This window comes from Copidosoma floridanum, unplaced genomic scaffold, assembly GCF_036245765.1.
Source record: "Copidosoma floridanum isolate Cflo_tuat_1 unplaced genomic scaffold, Cflo_Japanese_pri ptg000012l, whole genome shotgun sequence".
NCBI lineage: Eukaryota > Metazoa > Arthropoda > Insecta > Hymenoptera > Encyrtidae > Copidosoma > Copidosoma floridanum.
The window spans coordinates 518954-540589 of NW_028321889.1; the positions used below are offsets into that span (position 1 = coordinate 518954).

Below are 21636 nucleotides of genomic sequence, written 5' to 3' on the forward strand. Positions count from 1 at the left end.
TCAACCAAAAACTTTTGATTGTTTTTACTTCGTTGTGCCTCATAAATTCTTCACATTATTCCTTATAAAAACTTGACAAAAAATGATCTAAATATACAAAAGGATTTAAATAGAATTACAGCGTAAATTTTTTTTTTTAATCGACCCGTAACGTTAATTAAGAAGAAATTCCCCCAGTTAAAATTAATAATGTACATGAAAATTACTTCTAAAGCGTTATAATAATAAAGACTAAGTAATTTTGTAAGGATTTAAGTATAAAGATGATATTTGGTCAGACAAAGTAATAAATGTAAGTATTATGCAACAATAAAAATTACTAAAAAACACCATAAAAGCTGTTTTACGCGGGTCTTTGAGCTCCATTGAATCAACATTACATATTTAAAGATTGGATGGTTATTTAACTTTAGATAAACAAATTAATGTTTCAAAAAAGCCAAATTTTTTTAAAAGCGATAAACAGAAACATATATGCTTTTTTTTTTTTTTTTTTTTCTTCTCAAAAAAAGTCAAATCACTAAATTTTGTGGAAATAAAGAACTGCATGAAGGATTGAGAAATTTTCGGGAAATGTTTTGAAAAATTAATGCATACTTATTACTGGTATGTTACACATACAAAAGACACCTTCGAGTTTCTTCGAAACCACTAAGGAGCCACAAGTGAATGGAAACTGTTAGAATTTTTAAATTAAAAAAACGTCAGCAAGACTATTAAGAGAGTAACCTATCCTCGGATGGTGGAAAAATAACCATTTTCGTCGCTTTTACAACGCTTATCGTATCTGAAATACGATACTTATTATTAGTTACTTATTAGATGAGCAACGAAAAAAAGGTTATTTTTATACCCAGAACCAGATAAAATCGCCGCAACTGTGACTTATAGCATTAATTATCATGAAAAAACGTTTGGCAAAGTCGCGGCATTAAATTTTTTGTAAGGAGAGGTACATTTTTTGGGGGGACCATTTTCGGATACTATAAAAGTCCCAATCCTGCCGCAAATGGCATTTCGTAGATAAGCATAACTCTTTATTTTCTCTCTATTGGACTAGGTTGCGGCAATAATATCGCTTAGACCATATGCACTTTTTAAATTACCATATAACGGGTGATCAAAACAAAATTTCACAAAAACACTACACACCTTTCTGAATCATAACATTTTTTAACTTTCCTAAGAGTTGCGGCAGTAATTTTTTTTAAACACTTTGGGCTCAGCCTATGAGATATATCGATACTTATATTCTCGAGGACAACGACAACTAAGATCGATTCATGTCAAGGCTGTGGTCAGGCCTCAGGCCTCAGGCCGCACTGACACAAAATTTACTAAGTACCAGCAAGTGATATCAGCACTAAAACAGTTATTTAAAAAAAAAAAAGTTACTTAACAGAAAAATGTTTGTCGTTTCAATCGCACAAGATGCTGCAGATAAAGATTAAGTAAAACTGGTTCAATTTACATCGAAAAACATTGAGAAATGAGAAATTTAGTACAATCAAAAATTTCAGTGCGCAGTAATTGGGTCATTTACCCCTATAGGGTATAGTTATATTTTACTGTTTACGTTTACATACTACACCCACGCAAGACGCAACATGTAAGGAAAAGGCATAGGTACTTATTTTATATCATTGTATTTCGGAGCCATACTGCCATAGTCAGTCAGTGAGTCACCTATACAGTGGCACTATATAGCTGATAAAAAATGGGTCTCTTTGGCAAATCCCACGAGAAGAATCCCAAAGAAATGGTAATTTGCAAAATTTTTCTCGAATTTTCAGCGTACAGTTACTACATCGCTCCATTTCTTTAGGTAAACGAGTGGTCACACAAACTTCGCAAAGAAGGTTATCAAATTGACAGACAGGTTAGAGGTGAGTCATTGTCAAATGACATACTCAGTATAAAAAATACTTACACCAGATAAATGTTGTTTGTTTCATTAGAGACAATTAAGGCCATACCCTGGTAGCTCTGCTGTACTTTTTTTTTTTACCTATTTTTTTAACAGTTGTACAAAAAAAATTATTCACCTACAACAAGTCTCACTTTCAGTTTTGATTTTTTATAAAATTCCCTGAAATTTTCAATGATCATTTCAGCGATCCAAAGAGAAGAGGACAAAGTTAAGCGCTCTCTTAAAGATGCAGCCAAAAAGGGAGACAAGGATGTGTGCAAAGTTCTGGCCAAAGAAGTCATACGAGCCAGACAGGCCTGTAACAAATTACACACGTCCAAGGCACACCTGAACTCTGTGACGCTGCAAATGAAGAATCAGTTGGCAACGATAAGAGTTGCAGGCTCTGTATCCAAATCCACAGAGGTCATGCAGGCCATGCAGGCGCTGATTAAGGTGCCAGAGGTGGCTGCTACCATGAGGGAGCTCTCCAAAGAGATGATGAAGGCTGGCATCATTGAGGAAATGATGGATGAAACTCTTGATTCTATTGAGGATTCCGAAGAGCTAGAGGATGCTGCTGATGAAGAGGTTGACAAGGTAAGCTCTGGAAGTTTAACTGAAAATTTGTAGGTTCTGAGTTTGAATGAAAATTAACTTGAAGGTTGGTTATTGTAGATTCTTTGGGAGGTGACTGCCGGACAGATGGGCAAAGCACCAGATGTGGTCACAGAAACTCCTGGAGCATCCACATCTAAAGAGGATGAAGTTGAGGAGGTCAGTGATGATAAGGAACTGGAAGAGATGAAGAATAGGTTACAAAGTCTACGCAGCTAAACTTTGCGCACATTGATTGAGTTTTCAAATTTCTTGTCACAACAAAAAAGGCATTATTACCTTATGATGACCATTGGAAATGGTGCAGCTGTGTAGTGATAGATTTATTATTCACTCTTAAGTATTACATGCAACTATTGATAAAATAATCAAATCTCAACTATGCTACAAGTGAGATGCTTTCCCTTTTTTACGTTGATTCTGTGATTACAAGTTTCCTATCCATTAGAAGAAACAGTGCACAAAATTTATATGGAATTAATAATATGCAAATGGTAAAGCTTGATTACCAGTTTTATAAAAAATTTTGAATTTTATAATCCAAAGACCAATGAAGCAGTTGTTTCTGAATACATGGATGGATCGAATTAATAGCTTGCGGTACTTTTATAATCAGTGAGCAAAAGTCAATGTCACAGCTTTTGTATACGTGTATGTACTTTGCAGAAAACATATTCTGTATTAGTTTGTTGAGTTCAGCTCAAATGTAAATATTGTATGTAAATAGGCTCAAGTAGCACGTAAAATGAATTTAATTATATCAATCCTGTAATTTGAATTATTAAGTTAATTATTCAATAACACGATAACAAATTCATTTGTTTGAAACAGCATTTGTAAAAAAATTTTCTATAATTGATCACTAAAAAAAAAAAAAAAAAAAAAATTGTGTACTTCAACCAAAAATGCAATGTTACTGTTTTTTTAACAAAAAAAACAAATAAATAAAAACCACGAAACAAATAAAGAAAGCATTAGATCATGTTTTAATCACCGATGCCTTCACCTAAATCATCTAAGACTTTCTTTACCATAGCCCTCAAGTTAGTATGACACCAAAATTCAAATGAATAATTTTCAATTTTTAAGCTCTCGTTTATTATTTACAATAGTTTAATTGAACATCTTGAAATGTTATGTACATTTTTTTTTTTTCAATGTAATCCCTTTGCACAATCATAAGCTTAACTTACAATAAAGAAACAAATACTTTAACTCGTTTATTAAATAAATAGTGAACTGATTCTCTTAGCAATATACCAAACTAATGTAATAAAATTTTTCATCATCTTTCATTCTCTACACAAAATTTTTTCACAATCGTTCGATTACCTTGTTGATAATGGCAAGTTTGACTTGTGCCTGTGACTTTTTCGGTAACCTTTGAACATGAGGTTTAATCTTCCATAGAAACTGCCTCAGTTGGCACTCTATCGGCAACAGTGTCCTCCTACACCTTAGCGATGCTTTCCTAGGCCTCGTCTCACGTATCCTTTTCTTTTTGATACTCGGCTCAATATCCTCTTTCAATTGTTGATCTACAATATCTTGACAATGCTCCTCTTTAAACTCAATTTCTTCAAAATTCACGTAAACAGATTCATCCTCCTCCGACTCTTGTTGAAGGTCAACGTCGCCACTCTCCATTACCTTAACGGCATCTTCTTCATGTGCCAAGAAACGGTTTCTAGATTTGCATTTGTCATTCTCTTGTGGTGCTTTCTCATCGCCACTGTGGACGACTTTCATAGGCTGAATCGGAGATTTCCTCCGTCTTTTCCGCTTGATACCTTGGCCGGAGTCCTTGCTCTGCTCTGGAAGGTTAATTTTAATAAGTAGCCCTGGCGGTATGCTCGACAGGCTGTTAACAGGTATGGGAGCACCCAAATTCGATATGTTTCCAGAGAAGGGCAGGATGACCTTCTTCACGTCAGCCACGTTGCTCATGATACTGTTTGACACGGTGATGGGCTGGAACTGGTTAGCTATGAGCTTCCAATTGCCAGTCGTGGGAATTGGCACCTTCTGCACAATGAAGTTGTTGACCTTTTTGGGCTCGATCTTGGGTAAGTTGATGGTCGTCGGCCTCTTGGACTTGCCCCGTTTCTTTGCCAAAGGTTTTGGTTTGATGTCGGAATTAATTTTGGGCTTCTTGCTCGATACCAACACCTTTCCTATCTTCTCCGAGTCTGGTTCCGTGCGTGCTGGTTGAGGTGACGGGACAATCCTGTCCTTGATCGTGGGAACTGCGTCACATGGGTCGGTGCCGTTGTTGAAATTTTGGCCAGCCTGGAAGTGCTTGGAACACAGGACTAACTTGCGAATCTGATTAGGGGACATTCCAAGAATATCCTCGCGCTCGAGGAATTGGCACCATTTTAGACACCTGCCGATCTCGTAGGCGGGAAACGGGTGGAACTTGAGCTTTTGGCTTCTATTTTTTGGGTCGGAACGCTGACGACCGCAGAACGCGCAAGCTTGGCCTTTCCGGACAAACATTGGCAGCGGGACGATCTTTGGCGAGTCCTTTTCACGGGTGCTGAAGAGTTCAACGTTTCCCAATGGGTTGGGAGGACCGTCCGGGTCTTTTTCTTGAGGGTTTTCGTCGGGGTACTTGATGTCTGGCACCGCAGCGTCGACCAGACGGTTGTGGAAGCCAGGCATAAACTGGTTCCTGTGAAAGTGCTTCGAACAAATGTAGCAGAACATTATTTCCTTTCTCGTGAGCCTGTAGTAGGAATCGACTCCGACAAAGTCAAGCCATTGCAGGCAACGAAATTCCTCCCCAGGAAAATGGTGGAACGTAGCGTCATCGTTTCCGGGACCTGGTGGATCTTTGCGGCAACGACCGCACAGCACACAGCTAATGTTGTACAGGCTCTGTTTGGGATCGTAGACGCTTGGCACGGCAGTGCCGTTGAGGCGATCGGAAAAGTCGCTGAGAAAGTCGAATCGCGAAAAGTGCTTGGAGCATATCATCCTTTGCAGCAGTTGTTTTTTGGACAGTTTATAGAGCTCCTCTCGACAGCAGAATTCCAGCCATTTCTTGCAGCGTGGCTCATCGTTTACTGGAAATCCAAAGAATATGTACTCCTCTGCTTTATTGTTGGGGTTCATGCGAGAACGTCCACAAACGACGCAGGGATGTGGCATTTTCGTCAATTGTTTGAGCTTATTGAGGATTTTTTATTGTCATCTTTTCTGTGTGTGCGTGGATAGATCTGAAACACATATGATAAATTGATGACACATTAGAAATAGAAAAATAATGTTTATCTTTTGCTGATGAATTCGACAAACAAAGAATGAATAAATAATATTGCTTGGAAAAAATTCTATCCAATTACATAATTAATACAATCATGTTTTTGATTGGTTTTATACCTCCTGCCAGTGAAATTACTGATGCTGATGGCATACAAATATATTTAACTTGTAACTTGAAACAAAAGTGTCGAACAAATTCATTTGAAGTAAAGATATTTACTTATTTAGTTAAATTTAGAAAGTTACATTAAACTTAAGGGGAGCATTCAATATTTAATTACAAAGTCGTAGTTTTTGAATCACATTCAATGAATATACCAGTTTCTACAGAAATACAAAAAATTCTTCTGTAATCAAAACTTATAAGCTTCTTCACGAATTGTTTCTCTGTGATAGTTTACAAAAAACTTTGAATTCAAAATATACTTGAATTAACTCATTATTCGTTCATTGATCTCATCAAATCAGCATGTCATTAGTAAACAATAGAAGTAAAATCAGAAACCTATAGGTACTTACACGACCATCTAAAATATCTTATGTCAACACAAACGATTTTTAAGAATCAAATTTTCGTTTACACATACGTTGACAACAAATTAGAAGTATTACTGCTAATCATATATAATCATTTGATACAGATAATTACGTACTTATATATTTTTACTCAACTTTCAGAATAAAACTGATAAAAAAACACCAAAAGACCGATTTTCCAAGGTTATGTTTTCAGTTAATTTATGACGTATGTGCGTATGTTACGTGTACAATATTGTATATTTACTCTTGAAGTGTAAGATACTTGCATGTCATACGGCTCCAGGAACTCCGCGAATGACTTTCGAATTGGGACATGAAAAAAATACCCAAAATTGCGGAATCGTTAGCAACGTTTGCAATCACTTTGCAAAAAATTGTCGGATCTTCCGGTTGTCTATAAAAAAATAAAAACTAAATGGTCCAGCGAGAGTCCGAATAAGTACGTTGTCTGGCTCAAATACTCCATATACGGCTATGAAACTTACTCTAATCGTTTGCAATTTAATTGTCGATGATGATTATCTATTGCATTATTGTAAAACTAACAGAAAAACAATGTGAAATAATTATTTCAGTCATTGCGAATGAAGTCTTCTCTGCAGCTATATATATAGCTATAGCGCTCTCAAGAGCAGACAGCTACCAAACTGGCGGAAAATTCAAATATGTCGCACAGTAGAACAACTTCTATTAATATCAAGATTTATAATTTAAAATAGATATTGAAGAAAAACTAACACATGAGTCATTACAAAAGAACCTTAAACTTATTATTTTTTAAGTGAATTTCGAAAATGTGTTTTTACGTTATGCAATCATCTGCTCTACGTGATTGAAGTCGATTCGGTCTTATCAAGTTGAACTAAATACTAAAAAAACTCTGTTGCAGTATGAATTTGCAACAAGTGTGCATTATTAATAGAACAAATTATTGTGATACAATAAGTATAAAACTATCATTTTGGCGTTTGAAAGTTGGTAACGTGAGTCAGAGCAACTATGTATATATAGGTACAGCTATATATATATTTATAGGTATACAGCTCGAGTCGCTCTCGGGGAGAACGAGCCTTATGTTTACATAAACTGTCATTTGCGGATTGCTTGAATTTACGCAAAATAAGTACCTGAGCACAAAGTCAGTTCAAATAATTATAATTATTGAAGCTCACAATTTGTTAGTGCGAGAGTGCAATTATCGTTTGTACGACTTGTTGACTGGATGTAGATAAAAGAACTAACCTACAAATTTTAGATAAGTTTATTTTATTTATCTGTAGCTTATATTTTTAATTAGTGAGCAAGGTACTTTGTAGTTTTTTTTGCTTTCAGTTATAATTATTAACCAGGATAATAAGACTTGCTGCCTGGAACGATAACGTTATTTATCTGCATCTGCATCACAACATCGAGTTGACAGAGTAATTGTATTTCTTTGTAAAAACTATTCGGAATCATTAAAAATAAGATACTTCATTTTAGAGTACTCGGCAGAAGGCTGCAACAATGAGAAAGAAGAAGGACAACGGGTTAGTGCTCGAGTAGCCTCGTAACTCCTAGGAGGAGAGCAGATTCCTTTACGAGAACCCTGACATCACTATTCCTTTTTAAAAAGAGCAAGGTATCATTACGAAGACGTTTTTTAAATACGAACTTATTGAATGTGTGTGCCTGGGTATTCGATGACGACTATCTTTTGCAACGTATCAATTGAGATTTACTCGAGTTCTTAAGTCACTCATGTTTTTTATTCTCAGGCTATGCTACCCAGTAATGAAAGACGCAGTTCAAAACAAGATATCAAGCGAGTACCAGCACCTGTACGATGATCCAAGCACATTGACAGCTGCTTTAAACGACTTCGACCTAGGCTTGAAGATTATTTGCATCAGCTCGAGGGTGTAGCATCGTCACCGAGCATCAATGAAAATTGTCTTCTTTACTTATCTGTTTTTATAATATTATGACCAAAACATCTTTGATAAATTTTAATGAATTTATAGATTTTAGGATATCGTCGAGTTTTCATAACAGATTCAATATTTCTGCAATAGTTCATCGTGAAATGTCTGTCGAACTGATGGACTTAGTCTTTTCAATACTCTTGTGTTCGAAAGACATTAACGTGAACTAAAATTTGAGTATTCGTTAGAATGACCGAGAAGTCCAATATTGGCAGCATATACTCAGTATTGGTCAAAATTGTTTCTGAAATAAGCCTGGCAGGACTAAGAGCGCGTGCTGAGGGAAGCCATGGAAGATTCAACGACTGTGGATGACTAACTGGCTTGGAAAAGTACATACCGTAAACTAAGCGAAACTAAATGTGCTGTGTTTTAGTCTTATTCATATTCTTATTACTACCTTATCAGAGCAAATATTATAAGTATCTTTTTAGAGTATTTATAAAGAAGTAAATGAGTAATGTTTTGAACATGTCTTTTTTTCAGTTTATTTAAATGTATTGCACAAAATAATTTTTGTTTGTATTAGTTTGAATTCTCCTGAGCATTAGTAAAGATGCTATATTCAAATTGCAGATGTATAATTCTTCTATTATTAGCTAACTTTGACAAATTTACATTTTTAAACCAAATACAGTTTATTTAAATGTAATATACAATTTACTTATCGTTGCGTTAATTCTTTATTCAAATATAATCTGTATTCAACAATTTTTGTTTATTTAGTTTGAGATCTCTTGACTTTCATTGATTTATTCGTATAATTCTTTTTTTTTACTTTTTATCTTGATATTTTCTGTCATTAAATTTATAAATGCTTTGAGCTTAAAACATCTTGTTGCTTACCTATAATAACTTACCTCCCAATATTTTTCCTCTGAAAATATATACAAAGATACAAATACATTTAAATAAGCTTTGTTAGAAACATCAAAAACTTTTTGTACTCACAAATAAGTTTTTCTTCTTGTATAGAATATTAATGCTGGCTTTAGTATCTCTAAACTTTTAATTTTGTGGACGATGATAGTAGATTTCAAATTATTCCTTTCTTCCCATTCGTTATTTGGTAGCCTTATAAATGTATAGTAGTGCCCCAAGGAATCTGATGGATAAAGAGCTACCAGGCCTATTAAATCGTATATTTCGTTTAATATTTTTATCTCTATGGGTACACTATTTAAGGTTGCATATAAATCTTTATGCTGTTTGTAATTTGGCTCTATATCTAGACAATAATAATGACTGATTCTGTAGATTTCGGTTACTTCTCCGTTGCATTTTTCACAACTTTTTGGTTTTTTACTGTAGAGTTCATTGATGTAGTTCTGTAAATTGCAAAGAAAATTTTCGTCGATCGTAGTAGCCAAACTTATCCCTTGTGTCTTGTACTTCCAGCTCATATTATATGCACAAAGATTACAAGATTTTTTTTTCAGAATGCAAAAATTTTCTGCCATAATTTCTTCAAATAGTTTTCCTATGTTATCTTGGCAGTTTATTTGAAAGTTAATTAAAGTTTCCCGCGCTCCATACTTTCTTTTACACAATAAAAGCCTTTCATTATAGTAAAATTTTCTAGAAAAATTTTCACTATGAATGTATTTAAAAAGTATTTCAAAAAAATAGGAATTATCTGGATCAGATAATGTGAAATCCATTACAAAGTTTCTGAATGATGCTGAAAAGCTGTGAGCTGCAACCAAAAGTTCAAATAAACTATCTATTGGGCAAGTATTCACTATGCAGTAGGGCTTATTTACGGTATCTATTTTAACTGCAGGCAGTTGAGATCCATTGATAATGAGATTTCTCTCATGTGCTGTGTAACGTGGTAGTATCGAAAAGCTGTCATCTGTACTCGAATCACTAACATGTACTCTCTTAGTTTCACTTTCTTGGCTTGAATCAAGATTGTTTTCACTTGAAATCATTAATTCTTCGTACGAATTTTCGTCTAGTTTTTGGGGGTTTGGACTATTACTTTCAACTCTATCTTTGGTCCCATCTTTAATTTCTGGTTTTCTAATAAATTTCATATTCTTACTTTCATTTTCATAATTGTTTTCTTCGGATTTTGCTTTACATTGTAATTTTACATCTAGTTTTTGAATTTTTGAGTAGTCACTATCGACAAGTTCGATTTTTGATTCACTAATCTTTGTTTCAAATTCATTATCTTCTTGACTTTCGATTGCGTCAGCTGAAAAATTTAGTTCAGATTTATCATTGTATGATACAGATGGGTTTGTCTCATTATTTATTAAATTCTTTTTGCTTTTACATTTTTTTTTCGTATCACATGAAAGAACGCATTCTGGAACTTGAAATTCGTATTCCAAGTACAAAATAAGTGCAATGTTTAGCTGAAGATCTAATTTTATTTTGATCGCTTCACTTCGGGATTCCGCATCATCTCGCTTAAACCACTGCCCAGCTAAGTTTCTGTTATAAGCTATGTAATGCCTCAAGTTGTTATGACCTATTGGCTCTTCAAAAGCGATCACGCCAGTTAATATAAACTTTTTATCACCACTCATCAATAAGGTAGTTTCTATTTCATTTACGCTGAGCAAACGTGATTTTTTGTTGTTATCGGTTTCTAAATTTATGCACAACATGTTTTTAATTTCGTAACTTACAGACATTGATGACATGCATATTTCACATGCAGCTTGAAACAAAATATCATGAATCGATTGACTGATATCAGACCTTATGTCATCTATTGTTAACGTTATGGTAGTATAATGCTTGTGTTTCGCAGTCTCACAAATTTGGCAGATGGATTGTACAAAAATACTAGGGAAAACTATTTTATCATAAAATTCACTTAAGCTTCTATGCCAAATAAATCTACCATTAATTACGTCTAATACTCTTGTTAGTAGGGCTGCTCGTTTCGAAAATAATTTTGTAGAGTTGAATGTTTGAACGTAACTTTGGAAAATTATTAAAAAATCACTTTTGTTTTCATCTAACTGTTCAGTGTATATTGAAATAAAATTTTGAAACTTGGATACTAAAAAATATCCTGAAGTAAAAAGTTCTAATATGCTATCAAAACAACTAGAGGTAACTATATTTGCTCTTATTTTATTAACTTTTTTTGCTCGGTTAGAATTACTGTTGGAAATGACATTTCTTTTTCGTGGTCTGTTTCTCGGTTGTTGCATGATCAAATTTATCTCTGGACAAGGTCGAACAAACATTCCTCTTTGTTTTGGCGATACTTTATTAGGATTTTTGACGTTTTTACAATCTTCTGATATTTTATCAGTAACGTCATCAGCAATTAAACTATCTCGACGTTGTGATTCATCAACAACTGAAGGCACATTCGATTTTATATCAAGAGTCTCCGAAACATCATCACTACTGAGAAATGAAGCTTCATCTTCCTCGGATTCAGAGACTGAAGATTCTTCACTTTTATCATCAATGTTATGTTCATTATTATTTTTATTCATCCAGTTTTCTTCATAAAAAATCGATGGATCAAGTGGTACTTTTTTTCTTTTGGAATTTTTAGAAAATTTTTTTACATCTCTTGCCAAAGTGAGTTTTTTTTCAGTATACTCTATATTTTTTAACAAGTAATTATCTGCGTCGTCATTCTCGCCTCTGAAGTCTATAAACTCTTTTTTGTAGGCATCAAGCAATTCTGATAATTGTTTCTCAGCTTTTTCGGAACAATTATGAATATCCAAAACATTAGTCCACACTACAAATTCAAGGCATAGGTCTCTAAGAGTATCACACAAATTATTGTTGTTGTACACATTCATTTCGTTTGATTCTAAATCTTGTGATATAGAACTTTTTGCTTGCTGTAATAGGTTGGTAACATAATTAGATATATCGATGCACTTGTTAATATTTAAAACCGATTGGATTTCTGCTGTTTCTATTAACTGAATGTCAGTGTCAACGGAATCAATAAATCTTTTACAATAGTTTTGATCGATTTGATGGTTTTTCAAGATACTCAAAAGATCTTTAAATACTGAAGTAGTAAGAGTATTTTTGAACCTAGAACTTAACAAAATAAAAATTTTTTTAAGAATTATTTCAAAATTTAAAATGCGAGTTTGCATATTCAGCAAGAGTATTAGAGAAATAAAAAAATATCGAACGTTATCAAGCAACACATCTTTAACACATTTTAAATGCATAATTTTTACTATTATGCACCGTACGTTGGCTTTAATAATACAATTCGGTAATTTTTGTTTTTCATCAAACAGAGAAATAAAGCATCCAGTGAGATATTCTTCATATGGCAAGTTTTTATTAAAAACAGTATTCACTGAACGAATATGTCCTTGTAAAAAATCTACTTCAACTTCTGTAGGTTCACGTAACCCACTTCTAAGACATTCTGAAAAAAATCTCTTGATCAATGAAACTGGCGCTTTTTCTGAAGAAAACTGACATATTGGAATGAGAGTGTGTTGAACTGAAATTCCTAGGCAGTACAAATTTATAGCATCACTAAATTCATCAGAAGATCGAAATTTTTTGCAGAAATTTCCTACTAGCCCAAAGTAAAACTTTGCTTTTTCAGACAAATCAGTAATCAGATCTATCGACTCGATTGGCCAATGAAATATGGTAAAGGGATAAACGCTTAATTCTCTTATAATACTTTTATAAAGAACATTGCTCTGTAGTTCAACTAATGTATGCTCCATACCGATAATGTTTTGATGAAATACTGGACTTTGCGTATTTTGGAGCTTGTTCTGTAAATCTTTAGATTTAATATCTTGAATGACATTATTTCTATTTTTAGAGAGATAAACATACAAATTCCTTTTTTCTATTTTCACCGGTGAATTGTCTTTGTTCAAGTTGTTAATAATCACATCCCATAATGGATCTTTTTCGTTTTTCAATTTCCCTTTTTCATTAAAAATCGCATGTTTTTTCAATTCTCTCACGCGGTCTTCATGAGACACTGACGGCTTTGGACCTCTTTTGCTCATAGTATTTATTTAGAAGATCATCTTATTAAAACAATCTGAAATAGTTTAAAATATTATGACTGCACATGTGTGTATTCTTATAATGGTTAAATAAAATAATTATTCTCACTAGTACTAGAGTTTACGAATGAGAAATGGTTGAAGGATCAAAAAATTATGAATTTAAGAATAAAGATACCGTGACTGTACCTCTTGAACCTTAAAATATGTATAAAAATATTCTCTATAAAAATTTGTTGTTTTAAGGTACACTAAGTGTGGGTATAAGGCTGTGTATACATGGAGTCTTGAACATCCAGGACCAGCCCATGTGCCCTTGTGAGTGCGAGAAAGAGAGTAATATGTTCTTGCTTCTCACTCGCACTCACACGGGCTTATGGGCTGGTCCTGGAAGTTCAAGACTCCATGTATACGCAGCCTAAGGGATGCAATAGCGACTTAGCGACGTATCTCTGTAAGAGGTATGGACGTTTGATAATCGAGTAGAGGTTGGTACTGCTTTGTCAAGCAAAATAAAGCGTTGATGTTTGTATTTCTTACAAAGGTATGTACCTTATACTTGTATTCATAAGACAAAGTTTAAAAAAAAAAGTTTGCAGTGATCACTTTGCACTTTAATAATTAATAATTATAAAGGTTAGATTTTATCTATTACGTTTCAATTTCACGGAGCCATCGTCAGCTGTTTTAAGTTATATGGAGTCATAATCAGATAAGTATACATATAACTTAACAATTAACCAAAATATTAGCAAATTTACTTTGTAGATGAATTTCTTTTTTAGGTATTCTGGTAGACATTCCTATAGGAAGGATAAATACTTACTTCAGTTCTTCAAAGCTGACCTCCAAGAAAAAATTTGACTCATCATCTGCAAGTTGCAAGGTAAGCTAATGAAATGTCATATTTAATTGAGTCTGAAAAATATCATACATGCACCATAAAAATACTTTTCCAATGTTCTTTCAGATTAATCTACACATCGTTCGAAGACACCAGTACCTACGTAGAGCCAACCAGTCAACAAATGTCAACTTTCTTTTGTTCAAGTATATTTTATACAAATACTAGTCATGTTGCACACCCTTTATCGTGCATCAAAGTCATTTTGTCAGTCTTTTTTTTTAATGAAGTTTTTTTCCATATTTTACACAAAATGAAATACACTTGTTAAAAGCATATTAATTTACTCATTGATTAGTATTTCATTGTCATCGTTTTATGTACAAGCATTTCATGTTAATAAAAATTTCGTTTGTAGAATAATACGAACTTTGCATATTTATTCATAACATGTTTCATTTAATTTAACACTCCTTTCCATTTATACGAAAAAAAACTTTCCAAATGTAACAGAGAGACCTCGTTGAGAAGAATACTTGTCGGATAGTGCGAACTGCAAACTAGTTGAACGAGTATTCTTACTCGACACATTATTACCTGTCATTTTCTTCTTTCTCGTGGGGTCGTTAGTTAATAATTGTAATCAAATTATATACAACAAGCAATAACAACTACAAACTGCACTATTTAGCAGAGTAGTAGCGTGACATTCTCTATACACAAAAAATGTTCTACATGGCGCAGTGTGATGCGATACAATGATAGCCTTAGCTTTCCTGCTTCTTGATGTGCAGTCAACTAAAATTGTTAATTCTGTAGTACCTATGTATCCTAGTAATAGTTGCAGACAACTGTAATTGTTGGTAAAACATCAGTATTGTCTTCTCCATCAAACCAGAAAAATTCATTGCAGTGCGATGCCAGAGATTCACTAAAAATATTTAAAAAAGATCATAAATCAGAAAACAACATAACTAGTTTTATGATAATTAGTACACATAAGTATTCAATAATTACATGTGATTGTGTGCTTAACTATCAGACTATAGTCGATGAGCTTGGCTCTGTCAATAAAGCTGCACCGATACTCCAAAACGTTTGCAACCGATGAGTAAAATTTTTTCTTGGAGGTCAGCTTTGAAGAACTGAATTCTTCATCTTTTCTAGGTATATCTACCAGAATATCTAAAAAAGGAATTCATCCACAAAGTAAATTTGCTTATATTTTGGTCGATTGTTAAGCTATATGTATACTTATCTGATGGCTCCATACAACTTTATGACTCCGTGAAATTGAAAAAGGCAATAGATAAAATCCAACCTTTATAATTATTAATTATTAATGTGAAAAGTGCTCACTGCAAACTTTGTTTTTTGAATACAAGTATAGGTATGTTAGAAATACAAACATCTACACTTTCTTCTGCTCGACAAAGCAGTATAAGAGATTGATCGGTTAATCGGTATCTCATCATGCTGTCACCTATATATACTTTTACGGAGCGCGCGGTGGCTCAGTCGGCTAGGTCGTGGATTGGCATGCGGGAAACCGTGGTTCGATTCCCGGCCACTGCGACTTTACGGGCAAGTACCTCTGTGATTGTTCACATGTGCTTTTTCACCACGCAATGCTCCTCGAGGAGGGTTTAGGTGACCTTCTCGCAGCAAAAATTGTCTAATTTCCCCCTACCCCCCTCCCATCCCTTTCCTTGTCCCTTTCCCAAGTTCTAAGAGCCCATAGTAGTGCCCTTATTAAAAAGGAGCCGGACGTAGAGCCGGTAGAGCACTCTAATATAAAAAAAAAAAAACCTATATACTTTTACTATGTATGCTGGTCAGGCGGCCTGACTCAGGCCTGTCCGAGAATATCTTTCCGTTGGGTGTACGCACTGTACACTGTACATTCGGACACCGCGAAATTTGAATTTTTTACTTATTACCAAAAATATAACATGCATAAAATAAACGGTTATCACTCTGCATATCAATTAATTGAGTTATAATTGCGATAACTATCAATTTATTTTGTGGTTATAGTTTTTATATTTCGTAAAATAGGTTAAGAATTCAAACCATAGACCAGACTGGTCTGACCATGGTACCATGGTATATGTTTAGCGATTGTTATCGCCTACTTGAGAGAGAAAAAGGTGTTTCGTCCCGAGAGGAGACAGGAGACAGGACTCATCAGTAGTAAGGCTGATGACGTGCTCCCTGCCTTAGACACAGGGGAGGTGTGGGGCTGTGGGCTCAGATTGACTCGATCGCGCTTATCTGCGCTTATATACTAATCGTGCGGGAATTTCGCCATCAGGCCCTTACAGTAGTGCCCCTACTTCTAACGCCTATAGGGGCAGGGTAGGGGCTACTGGGCTAGGGGGAGCACAGCACAGCTGAGCACTGAGCAGGAGCACACTCTTTCATCAGGGCTCTAAACTCTTTAAGACCAACGAGTTGGTAACACTAAAGCAGAGGGCTTCTATGTGAAATCTTCAATTATCAGATTTAAAAGAGTCCATTCAAATAATGTGAGATCACACTATTTGTAGTCATATATGAAGTTTAAATTGTAAAATATTGTTTACATGATACATGTTTTTAACTTTCAACCTCGCCTTCATAGGAAAAATGCCGAGAGAACCAGAGGTCCCAGCAGATTTTTTGCTACGAAAATTAAAATTATGGAATATTTTTCAAAAATCAAATCTTAAGCCTAAAAAGGATCCAATCTGGTCAAACATCAAAGAAAGTTTAGATCTAAAAATGACTTCAGAATCGCTGTTTTTGTACGTGTATAATAATAGAAATGGTTGCAAAGATTATTTAAAAAAATATTTTAAAATCGAAGAATGTCAGGACAAAACCAAAACATGTCAAGATGAGGATTATTTACCTTTTTCTGAAAACACATGTAATCCTCTTAATTTGAAATCTTTACATTTTCAAATTTTTGTGAAGAGAGCAGAAGTGATTGAATCATATGAGAAAAAAATAAAAACTGCAAATTGGATAAATGTTATAAGGTCTGCTGTATGGAATGAGAAAAAAATACCATGTTCATTTAATTTAAAATCTGGATACATAACAAACGATTACTTCAAATTCTATGGATTTTGCACTGATTGTAGCACTACGATACTTGGAGAAAGTGGTGACATTAGTGCAGATACGTTAAATATATCAATTAAAACTTTTGAAACCTTTAGTGTACCTCATTCTAAAAAAAACAAGTTGTCAGGACAGAGACGGAAACAAATAAAAGAAACTTTATTAACAACAACAGCATCTGCATACCGTGAAGAACACATTGAAAAATTGGAAACAGAACACGAACCACCAGATTTAAATGACTCCAATACTCTCAGGAAAGCTAGAGAAGAAGCTATTGATGAAAACATTGGATTCATTGAATTCAAAGGATTGTCGATCAACAATAAAAAGTTCATAACTCGGTGCAACATTCAGAAATTATGTTTGAAGCCATTTTATGTTTTTTATTGGTCTAATGAACAAATACTACTGTGGAATCAGTTACAAGATCAACGTTTGCCACTTTCTTTTGACGCCACTGGTGGATTAGCAAAAAAATATAAGTTTTACAAGGAAATTAAGAATAACTGTATGTACTACTATGTTATAGTAATTGGTTTGGGAAATAAAATCATTCCTCTTCTCCAAGCATGTATGACTGCTCACAGTGTACCTGTCATCACAGAATTACTCAACCTTTGGATTGAAAGTGGTGCAAAGGTACCGAAAGAGATCGTCACAGATGGATCCTTAGCTCTACAGAATGCGGTTAATATATGCTTCAATACTTTGAATTTTCAGCAGTATAATTTACAGTGTTTTAAGTTGCTTCAACAAGACTCGGAAAATATTCCACCCTGTTTCTACAGACATGATGTTGCACACTTGCTTAGAGCTGTCAGTAAATGGAACTGTTGGAAAAACGTTTCTCTTGAAGTGAAACACTTTTATTTACGAGTAATAGGTTTTTTAACAACGTTGGATGATGTAAATAAAATCATGTATACTGCATCTGCAGCGATAATTGTTGCCAACAGTGATGTTAGCGAAGTTGACAGTCATTCCTATCAAAGACGGTCCGAACTACTAGAGATTATAAAAAGCTACGAGGTGAATGTAAATCAAATCGTAGAGGAAGCCGAAACTGATGATAATAGATACCAGGACAATACTGATTTTTTAGCAAAAAAAGGTTTTGAACTTAGTGCAGATGACTTAACACAATATGTAGACCATGTTTTTGAATTAGCTATGAAAAAAAAAGATGTGTGTAGCGAATTTTCAGTAAATGCAAATTTTTACTACTGCCCTACTTTCAACAAAAATTTCAGTTCTCTATTACACTCTTTTCCTTCCTGGACGAATGTCATGGCAAATATTTTTCAATCTCCCCATCACTCAGGATCATCGGCAAGGTCTGAAACGTATTTTAAAATTTTGAAAAACAAAATTAAAAATCCCATCCATGTACAAAAATTTTTACTGTATGACGCAAAAAAAATTAGATCATCTGTTAACTTGGGCAAAATAATCATTGAAAGAAATAAGACATTGCTATAATGTTACAATTCACAAGTAGAGTCCCAATGTAAACATAAATGTAATTGATGTTTTTTTTTGTAAATCCGGATTTATATGCAGAATGAGATAGATTCGTATTAATAAATAAACTTGAATCTATATACAACACGAAATCAGTTGGGTTTATTTCATATACCTATTACTTTAATAAACACAAGCTATCTAATACTTAAAGCAAACGCTCCCTAAGATACTACACTTACGTTCTCTACGCTGTATTATTTAGAGGTAGTTGTTTCTAGAATGTGTTCTAAAAAAGCTAATCAAATTACAATATAACTCATGTTGTCTCTTGTAGGCACCCACAGGCCAAATACTTTCCACATGAAAGTAATACGTATGAAAAATGTAAATTTGTCAAAGTTAGCTAATAATAGAAGAATTATACATCTGCAATTTGAATATAGCATCTTTACTAATGCTCAGGAGAATTCAAACTAATACAAACAAAAATTATTTTGTGCAATACATTTAAATAAACTGAAAAAAAGACATGTTCAAAACATTACTCATTTACTTCTTTATAAATACTCTAAAAAGATACTTATAATATTTGCTCTGATAAGGTAGTAATAAGAATATGAATAAGACTAAAACACAGCACATTTAGTTTCGCTTAGTTTACGGTATGTACTTTTCCAAGCCAGTTAGTCATCCACAGTCGTTGAATCTTCCATGGCTTCCCTCAGCACGCGCTCTTAGTCCTGCCAGGCTTATTTCAGAAACAATTTTGACCAATACTGAGTATATGCTGCCAATATTGGACTTCTCGGTCATTCTAACGAATACTCAAATTTTAGTTCACGTTAATGTCTTTCGAACACAAGAGTATTGAAAAGACTAAGTCCATCAGTTCGACAGACATTTCACGATGAACTATTGCAGAAATATTGAATCTGTTATGAAAACTCGACGATATCCTAAAATCTATAAATTCATTAAAATTTATCAAAGATGTTTTGGTCATAATATTATAAAAACAGATAAGTAAAGAAGACAATTTTCATTGATGCTCGGTGACGATGCTACACCCTCGAGCTGATGCAAATAATCTTCAAGCCTAGGTCGAAGTCGTTTAAAGCAGCTGTCAATGTGCTTGGATCATCGTACAGGTGCTGGTACTCGCTTGATATCTTGTTTTGAACTGCGTCTTTCATTACTGGGTAGCATAGCCTGAGAATAAAAAACATGAGTGACTTAAGAACTCGAGTAAATCTCAATTGATACGTTGCAAAAGATAGTCGTCATCGAATACCCAGGCACACACATTCAATAAGTTCGTATTTAAAAAACGTCTTCGTAATGATACCTTGCTCTTTTTAAAAAGGAATAGTGATGTCAGGGTTCTCGTAAAGGAATCTGCTCTCCTCCTAGGAGTTACGAGGCTACTCGAGCACTAACCCGTTGTCCTTCTTCTTTCTCATTGTTGCAGCCTTCTGCCGAGTACTCTAAAATGAAGTATCTTATTTTTAATGATTCCGAATAGTTTTTACAAAGAAATACAATTACTCTGTCAACTCGATGTTGTGATGCAGATGCAGATAAATAACGTTATCGTTCCAGGCAGCAAGTCTTATTATCCTGGTTAATAATTATAACTGAAAGCAAAAAAAACTACAAAGTACCTTGCTCACTAATTAAAAATATAAGCTACAGATAAATAAAATAAACTTATCTAAAATTTGTAGGTTAGTTCTTTTATCTACATCCAGTCAACAAGTCGTACAAACGATAATTGCACTCTCGCACTAACAAATTGTGAGCTTCAATAATTATAATTATTTGAACTGACTTTGTGCTCAGGTACTTATTTTGCGTAAATTCAAGCAATCCGCAAATGACAGTTTATGTAAACATAAGGCTCGTTCTCCCCGAGAGCGACTCGAGCTGTATACCTATAAATATATATATAGCTGTACCTATATATACATAGTTGCTCTGACTCACGTTACCAACTTTCAAACGCCAAAATGATAGTTTTATACTTATTGTATCACAATAATTTGTTCTATTAATAATGCACACTTGTTGCAAATTCATACTGCAACAGAGTTTTTTTAGTATTTAGTTCAACTTGATAAGACCGAATCGACTTCAATCACGTAGAGCAGATGATTGCATAACGTAAAAACACATTTTCGAAATTCACTTAAAAAATAATAAGTTTAAGGTTCTTTTGTAATGACTCATGTGTTAGTTTTTCTTCAATATCTATTTTAAATTATAAATCTTGATATTAATAGAAGTTGTTCTACTGTGCGACATATTTGAATTTTCCGCCAGTTTGGTAGCTGTCTGCTCTTGAGAGCGCTATAGCTATATATATAGCTGCAGAGAAGACTTCATTCGCAATGACTGAAATAATTATTTCACATTGTTTTTCTGTTAGTTTTACAATAATGCAATAGATAATCATCATCGACAATTAAATTGCAAACGATTAGAGTAAGTTTCATAGCCGTATATGGAGTATTTGAGCCAGACAACGTACTTATTCGGACTCTCGCTGGACCATTTAGTTTTTATTTTTTTATAGACAACCGGAAGATCCGACAATTTTTTGCAAAGTGATTGCAAACGTTGCTAACGATTCCGCAATTTTGGGTATTTTTTTCATGTCCCAATTCGAAAGTCATTCGCGGAGTTCCTGGAGCCATGTCATACCCACCAAAATGTAAAATTTAATTAAATTTTTTAAATAGTTTAATGTTTTTCATACAAATGATTATAATTACTACTACGATTAACGTCAAAACAAGTTTTTAATTAATCACGAATTTGAATTAATTATCATTTATTATTTGAATTTTCGAGCCAATCAGGTGCTCCACTTGTAGAAAATAAAAGAGTCACTTGTTGCCAACATGTAAGAAATTACACGCGTGTGTCTTTACC

The 21636-nt window shown here is 33.9% G+C and overlaps 2 protein-coding genes across 2 annotated transcripts; one reads left to right on the forward strand and one right to left on the reverse strand.

Moving 5' to 3' along the window:
- The first annotated feature begins 1394 nt into the window (after nucleotides 1-1394).
- Vps24 (vacuolar protein sorting 24) lies at nucleotides 1395-3397 on the forward strand. The gene is made up of 4 exons (XM_014362709.2): nucleotides 1395-1762; nucleotides 1826-1886; nucleotides 2115-2509; nucleotides 2588-3397. The coding sequence occupies exons 1-4, from the start codon at nucleotides 1718-1720 to the stop codon at nucleotides 2744-2746; spliced, it is 660 nt and encodes a 219-aa protein (XP_014218195.1). The 5' UTR covers nucleotides 1395-1717; the 3' UTR covers nucleotides 2747-3397.
- Nucleotides 3398-3619: 222 nt separating this feature from the next.
- LOC106646625 (uncharacterized) lies at nucleotides 3620-6498 on the reverse strand. Its single transcript, XM_014362705.2, has 2 exons — nucleotides 6314-6498; nucleotides 3620-5748 (listed from the first exon to the last, which is right to left on the reverse strand). Exon 2 carries the CDS (start codon nucleotides 5678-5680, stop codon nucleotides 3842-3844), a length of 1839 nt encoding a protein of 612 aa, XP_014218191.2. The 5' UTR covers nucleotides 5681-5748; nucleotides 6314-6498; the 3' UTR covers nucleotides 3620-3841.
- Nucleotides 6499-21636: the final 15138 nt, after the last annotated feature.

Excerpts from the sequence above, each read along its gene's own strand:
- Vps24 (XM_014362709.2), top strand. The coding sequence starts at position 1,718 with ATGGGTCTCTTTGGCAAATCCCACGAGAAGAATCCCAAAGAAATG. Across the intron at positions 1,887-2,114 it reads AATTGACAGACAGGTTAGAG|CGATCCAAAGAGAAGAGGAC; the intron begins GTGAGTCATTGT and ends TGATCATTTCAG. Across the intron at positions 2,510-2,587 it reads CTGATGAAGAGGTTGACAAG|ATTCTTTGGGAGGTGACTGC; the intron begins GTAAGCTCTGGA and ends TGGTTATTGTAG.
- LOC106646625 (XM_014362705.2), bottom strand. The coding sequence starts at position 5,680 with ATGCCACATCCCTGCGTCGTTTGTGGACGTTCTCGCATGAACCCCAAC.